General features: G+C 35.2%; 1 protein-coding gene across 1 annotated transcript; it reads left to right on the forward strand.

The window, feature by feature from the left end:
* The first annotated feature begins 1,919 nt into the window (after nucleotides 1-1,919).
* LOC128638146 (chemerin-like receptor 1) lies at nucleotides 1,920-3,598 on the forward strand. Its single transcript, XM_053690009.1, has one exon. The coding sequence runs from the start codon at nucleotides 1,920-1,922 to the stop codon at nucleotides 3,012-3,014; it is 1,095 nt and encodes a 364-aa protein (XP_053545984.1). The 3' UTR covers nucleotides 3,015-3,598.
* The last annotated feature ends 4,335 nt before the right edge of the window (nucleotides 3,599-7,933 follow it).

The raw sequence follows: 7,933 nt of genomic DNA on the forward strand, positions 1-7,933 counted from the left end.
AGAGGGGTCAAATGTTGGAAGCTACAGTAAGGGGTCTTTTGATGGTAAAATAAATTTGCCTTTAAGCTGCTCAGAATTTTATGAAAAAATTACTACTAGTGATTGAATAAAATATTACCTGTCAAGAAAATGTCAAGAAGATGTTTATTCCCCACACCTCAGCCTTAAATTCACCAAACAGATATATTTCACTTTGATTTTATTGTTATGGTTTTATTTTTCTGTTAACAAAAGGGAGAGTTTATTGCATTGTATTTTCGATTATTAAGTTATTTTATCTATGGAATACATAAAGACACAGCCTAAAGAGGATTTTGCAAGTTCTTAATGTTACACTAAGTGTTTTTTTTGTTTTACATTACCTCCTGACTAATAAAATGTTATTTTGAAAAAAAAAAAAACAAGTGTTTAGTTTAACTTATTTTTAACTGTCAAATTTATCTTTAACTGGAAAATGAGTTGTTTTGTAATGTTGATTGGATGTTAATTTGTTTATTTCCTCAATAAAAAAGAGAATATATATACACTTTAGAATATAAATATATATACACTTTAGAATATAAATATATATACACTTTAGAATATAAATATATATACACTTTAGAATATAAATATATATACACTTTAGAATATAAATATATATACACTTTAGAATATAAATATATATACACTTTAGAATATAAATATATATATTTTAGAACACATGTATATTTGAGAATATAAACATAACATGATTCGCCAGGTTCCTTGTGCTCAAACTTATCCCCCGAACTGATCATAACAACAAAAGCAAAGCATCTCATTAGCAGGGAAAGGGTTACAGTGGGAAGAGTTACTGTACTGTGACTCAGACACAGGATTCGCTCAGTTTTGGAATTTTGTATCAAAGAGAAGCAACAGCAAATTCAAGGAGAGGAGTCATCTGAGGGTCTTCAGTGAACTGCAGGTATTTAAGTGTATACAGTGCTAAAGGGATTTGTAGAGACACACTAGCAGGGGTCATATGTACAGCTAGACTGTGCCCATCACGTTATAAAGCAGAACTAGAGCAGGAAAATGGGATATGGAAATTGTATTGTTATGCAGTTGTATAACTGATATTTCAGCAATAGCTAATATACATGTATTTATAAAGTATAAAACGTTTGTGTATATATATATATATATATTATTCTAAAATAATAATTATTTTATTATTATTCGTATATATTATAATTCTAATATACATACATATATATATATATATATACACAGTATATATTGTCTCTATATTATTCTAAAATGGTATTTATTTTATTATTATTATAATATATATATATATATACATATACATACATACATATATATATATATACACAGTATATATTGTCTCTATATTATTCTAAAATGGTATTTATTTTATTATTATTATTATAATATATAATATATATACATACATACATAACAAAATTTCAATGTAAAAACAAAAGCTTTGAATGAGAGTTAATGAAGGCAAATGCCAAATCATTTAATCTTGTATTGTTTTTTGCTCACATGAATTCACATAAGGATATTTTGCTTCCTGGATCGCAGCAGTTGCAGATGTAAGTGTTAATTACAAGTCAGTAGTAGTATAATTTAGAATGTCTGGCATTAAGATATTTGGTTTGTCCGTGTTCATTTTAGATTGTATGTTATGTGAGCTCACTCTGTCTGCACATATACTTTTCTATCTTTTTGGCTTCCAAATATCTAGCTCATTTATTTACTATCTTTAGCTTACTTTTTTTCTTCTTTTTTTAATTTGATGCACTTGACAAAAGCTAGTTCTGTACTAGTTAACAACGCATAATAGTCTACGAGGATGACTTCAGTCCATTTTCTCTTTTTAGCAATCATGAACAAAGAATGCTTCATTGTGTTTTTCAGGATTCCATCAAATGGAGGGCTCCACTCCCCCTTCCTATTCAACAATATCCCCTTCATTTCCATGGGAGGATGAAGATGAGGATTTGATACTGGATGATATGCCATCTGATCTTGAAAACACATTACATCTTCTTTCAATTACAATTTACAGTATAGCATTTTTGCTTGGGACAATTGGGAATGGTTTAGTTATCTGGATTGCTGGCTTCCGGATGAAAAGGACAGTAAACACTGTGTGGTTCCTTAACCTTGCAATTGCTGATTTTATATTTACATTTTTCTTGCCCTTAAGCATTACCTATACTGCTCTTGACTTTCACTGGCCCTTTGGAACCCTGTTGTGCAAGTTTAACAGCACCATTGCATTCCTTAACTTGTTTGCTAGTGTTTTCCTACTTACAGTTATCAGTGCTGATCGTTGTATCTCTGTGGTGAGACCTGTGTGGTCTCAGAACCACAGGACACCAAGACTTGCGTCCATAGTAGCTGTATTCATCTGGATCACAGCCTTTATACTCTGCTCTCCTTACTTAGCCTTTAGGGATACTGATAAAGACAATTACAGCAATGTAACTCATTGTTACAACAATTATGCCTTCTCAGATGACTTTGAAGATGATGAAGTTATAGCTATCAGATCTACAAGACACCAGATTATGATTTCTGTTCGCTTTTTATGTGGATTCCTTCTCCCATTTGGACTTATTGTTGTTTTCTACTCCTTAATGGCACTGAAGTTAAGAAGAAGCCATCTAGCCTGGTCCAGTAGACCTTTTAGAGTCATGGCTGCTGTAGTTGCAGTGTTCTTCCTCTGCTGGTTTCCATATCATGTCTTCTCTGTTTTGGAGGTTGTTATGCATCACTGGGAAAGCCAAGAGCTAAGAACTGCTGTCCTGATAGGAAGTCCTTTAGCTACAAGCCTTGCATACTTCAACAGTTGTCTGAACCCGTTCCTTTATGTGTTTTTAGGTAGAGACTTTAAAGAATCATTAAGGAGATCACTTCTTTCTGCTTTTGAAAGAGCTTTTAGTGAGGAACCTGGAAAACATAGTGACAGTCATGGGAAGTCCAGAACTCTCTCTGATCAAGAATCCCATTTCACCTGAATTTAACTAAAAACACCTAAAAAAAATCTCATATGTATAGTTATTTGGGGCTATCAGAATAAATAAAATTTGAAGTTTATTATTCTATAAGACTGGATTGCCCTATACAAATAGACAATGCACGTCTTACTAACATACGTCATAAGGGAGCTATTAAAATATTGTATATATTGGATCCACTAAGTAGCTTTTATACACAATAATAAAATAACACTTTACAAAACAGACTTTTGTCTGTATTGGGGGGAAACAGAATTTCTGAACTCTTAGGGTAAAATTGTTAAAAAAAACTAATTTTATTTAAATATTGTTAAAAGTCCACAGGCAAGCAGGAATACATGGAGTGACCCCCTGATGCGTTTCATGCGATACTATCGCTTAATCATAGGTTAGTGTTATATCCTCACCTCCCCATATATAAAGTAAGCTTAGCCAATCAATATAACCATAGCCACCCCTAGAAAATTTAAAGGTGGTATGATACACAGAAAAATACATTATCAGTATTGCTAATAAAAATATCAATTATTACAATTATACATGTCCTGAATACTAAAGAATAAAATGCAATAATTGTTTAAGTATTCTTTGATGTATTTGGCATCATTTCTTTTAACTTAACTGATGATTATTTGTCATATTTGTAGTGATTTGTATTGTTTGTCATTGTTACTGTAATTCAAGTCCAAAAAATTGAACATGAATATATCAGCATAAAACACTTTATCAAATAGCATGAATTAACCTATGAAGTAAGAAATGTCCCACTCAAAATGAATACCCTGCGGATACCTGGTCCCTAATCTAAAAATCCTAAAAAAGTGATTTCTTGGTCAAATGTTTGTATCTGTCTCCTCCCCTTTTTCTTTTTTTTACCACATTTCACTTAAATTTACTTAAAAACATCTCATATGTATAGTTATTTGGGGGCTATCAGAATAAATGGAATTCGAAGTGTATCATTCTATAAGACAGGATTGTCCTACACAAATACACAATGCACGTCTTACTAACATAAGTCATAAGGGAGCTATGAAAATATTGTATATATAGGATCCACTGAATAGCTTTTATACACAAAAATCATTTACAGTACACTATACAAAACAATCTTGTGCCTGTAGGATGCAGTTGTTTATATATATATATATATATATATATATATACACACACACACAGTTCCACTTAAACCTCTAAATTTCGGTCTGTTTCTAAGTTCCTAAAGACAGCCCCATAATCACATGCTTTTGTATTTGCTTTTCACATCAGGGGAATCCAGTTCCTGTGAGTCATATAGATAACATTGTGCTGACGCCCGTAGATTCTAACAACAGCACTAATTGGCTTAAAAGCAAGTCATGAAATCAGGGGCAGTCAGAAGATGCGTAGAAACAGTTGACTGTCCCTTTAAGATTTATTAAAATGTCTTTGGAAATATTAATTAGTTGCATCCTTCTTTGTTAGCCCATATCATTTTGTGCTTATAAAACTATAATAGTAACCAGTAAAAAGAAAAATTCAAGAACAAGAGGTTATGATCTCAAGCTGAAGGGTAGTAGATTCAGGAGTAATTTAAGGAAGCACTTCTTTACAGAAAGGGTGATTGACTCATGGAATAAGCTTCCACAAGTGGTGGTAATGACAAACACTGGGGGGACTTTAAGAATGCCTGGGACAAGCATAAGGCTTTCCTTCGAAGTAGATGAGTTTATACTTTTAGAAATATCAGGCAGACTTGCTGGGCCTATGGCTCTTATCTGCCATCAAAATCTATTTTTCCATGCAATTTTTCTTATGGAGTTTTGGAAAAAGCTAAAGTTTTGTCAATTTATCAGACCTTAAATCAGCACCCAGTGCTTAAAATCTAGCACATTGCTGAACAATCAATCGGACATGTGTTTTGTATTATGTCCTTTAATCCTAAGGCCAGAATGTAAAAATATTCTAAAAAATTGGGGCACTTTAATTCATTAAACTTTACAAATGTTTTTTTAAAAAAATACTTACCTTTTCGTTAAGCTAAACAGACAGACGATCCTCTGGCCGCATTTCCTTCTGTATTTTGCAGATCGATGACGAATCCGGCTTCCTCCAACCGTTGAGTGCCCCCATTGGCATCCAGCTCGAGGGGCATGCAATAATTAAAGAAAGCCAGATTCGTCATTGATATGCAAAATACAGAAGGCGATGTGGGTGGAGGTGTGGTTGTCTCTTTACTGTAACAAAAAGGTATTTTAAAAAAGCGTGTTTGTAAAGTTTAATCAATTAAAGTGTCCCTGTTTTTAAGAGTATTTTTAGATACTGGGTTTTAATTCCTTAAACTTTACAATCACTTTAAGACTGAACAGTCCACATTATTAACCCCTTAATGACCACAGCACTTTTCCATTTTCTGTCCGTTTGGGACCAAGGCTATTTTTACATTTTTGCGGTGTTTGTGTTTAGCTGTAATTTTCCTCTTACTCATTTACCGTACCCACACATATTATATACCGTTTTTCTCGCCATTAAATGGACTTTCTAAAGATACCATTATTTTCATCATATCTTATAATTTACTATAAAAAAATATAAAATATGAGGAAAAATTGAAAAAAAAATACACTTTTTCTAACTTTGACCCCCAAAATCTGTTACACATCTACAACCACCAAAAAACACCCATGCTAAATAGTTTCTAAATTTTGTCCTGAGTTTAGAAATACCCAATGTTTACAAGTTCTTTACTTTTTTTGCAAGTTATAGGGCAATAAATACAAATAGCACTTTGCTATTTCCAAACCATTTTTTTTCAAAATTAGCGCTAGTTACATTAGAACACTAATATCTTTCAAGAATCTCTGAATATCTATTGACATATATATATTTTTTTTTAGTAGACATCCCAAAATATTGATCTAGGCCCATTTTTGTATATTTCATGCCACCATTTCACCGCCAAATGCGATCAAATAAAAAAAATTGTTCACTTTTTCACAAATTTTTTCACAAACTTTAGGTTTCTCACTGAAATTATTTACAAACAGCTTGTGCAATTATGGCACAAATGGTTGTAAATTGTTCTCTGGGATCCCCTTTGTTCAGAAATAGCAGACTTATATGGCTTTGGTGTTGCTTTTTGGTAATTAGAATGCCACTAAATGCCACTGCGCACCACACGTGTATTATGCCCAGCAGTGAAGGGGTTAATTAGGGAGCATGTAGGGAGCTTTTTGGGGTAATTTTAGCTTTAGTGTAGTGTAGTAGACAACCCCAAGTATTGATCTAGGCCCATTTTGGTATATTTCATGCCACCATTTCACCGCCAAATGCGATCAAATTAAAACAAACGTAACATTTTTCACAATTTTAGGTTTCTCACTGAAATCATTTACAAACAGCTTGTGCAGTTATGGCACAAATGGTTGTAAATGCTTCTCTGGGATCCCCTTTGTTCAGAAATAGCAGACATATATGGCTTTGGCGTTGCTTTTTGGTATTTAGAAGGCCGCTAAATACCGCTGCGCATCACACGTGTATTATAGCTAGCAGTGAAGGGGTTAATTAGGTAGCTTGTAGGGAGCTTGCAGGGTTAATATCACATTTAGAGTAGAGCTCAGCCTCCCACCTGAAACATCAGACCCCCTGATCCCTCCCAAACAGCTCTCTTCCCTCCCCCACCCCACAATTGTCCCCGCCATCTTAAGTACTGGCAGAAAGTCTGCCAGTACTAAAATAAAAGCTATATTTGGTTTTTTTGTGTGTTTTTAAAAAAGCATATTTACATATGCTGCTGTGTACTATCCCCCCTTAGCCCCTAACCTCACTGATCCCCCCCAAACAGCTCTATAACCCTCCCACTCTAACCTAATCTGCGCCATCTTGGGTACTGGCAGCTGTCTGCCAGTACCCAGTTTAGAAGAAAACATGCTTTTTTTTAATTTTTACTAATTTTTTCTGTAGTGTAGCTTCCCCCCACACCAAACCAACCCCCCACCCCTCCACGATCTCTTTTTGTGAGATTTGGGCATTTCTTATTAAAGATTTGGGCATTTCTTATTAAAGATATTTGCCGTAGTGTAGCGGTTCCCACCCGCTCCCCACCCTCCCGCCACCCTCCGTGAACGCGCGCGCACCCGCGTGCGCCCCCTAACGTTCCCGCCCCCGATCCCGCCCCCCTTGACTAAACAGCACACACCGATGGCCGCCCACCCGCCTCCCAAGCCGGCTCCCACCCACCAACGATACCGGCCATCGATGTCCGGTGCAGAGAGGGCCACAGAGTGGCTCTCTCTGCACCGGAAGGCCATGTAAGGTTATTGCAGGATGCCTCCATATCGAGGCATCACTGCAATAACCGGAAAGCAGCTGGAAGCGATCAGGATCGCTTCCAGCTGCTTTCCACACAGAGGACGTGCAGGGTACGTCCTCAGGCATTAACTGCCTTTTTTTTGAGGACGTACCCTGCACGTCCTCGGTCATTAAGGGGTTAATTTGAAAACGTTGTTCTGAATTATATAGTGACAGTAAACACCTTGTATTTGCAAAACGTTTCTATTATGTTGCTATAAAATATATCGGCTAAGTCTGAATATTTTTAATGTAAATTAACATCTTTTTTACTGCAATTGTTTTTAAATAGCTAAATTTCACCCACCATTTACCTTATTTGTAGCAGCCAATCTGTGCTTTAGTCTTTAGGCAACAAAGCTAGCCTCTGAACAGGGGCGTAGTTTGTCCTAGGCAAACAAGGCACTTGCCTAGGGCAGCAGATTGGGAGGGTGCAGCACTTTTTTGTGGCTATATTTGTAAGAAGAACAAATTACATTCTAGAGGGTATAATTAAAGACTGCCCATGGAGCTTACAGTTTAGGGGTTGCTCTAACGTTTCTTTTATTCAGCTAGCTATTGCCTTTAGTTCTGTTAGCTTTCAGCCCTTA

The sequence above is a fragment of the Bombina bombina genome, chromosome 8, assembly GCF_027579735.1.
Source record: "Bombina bombina isolate aBomBom1 chromosome 8, aBomBom1.pri, whole genome shotgun sequence".
Taxonomy (NCBI): Eukaryota; Metazoa; Chordata; class Amphibia; order Anura; family Bombinatoridae; genus Bombina; species Bombina bombina.

Excerpts from the sequence above, each read along its gene's own strand:
- LOC128638146 (XM_053690009.1), top strand. The coding sequence starts at position 1,920 with ATGGAGGGCTCCACTCCCCCTTCCTATTCAACAATATCCCCTTCATTT.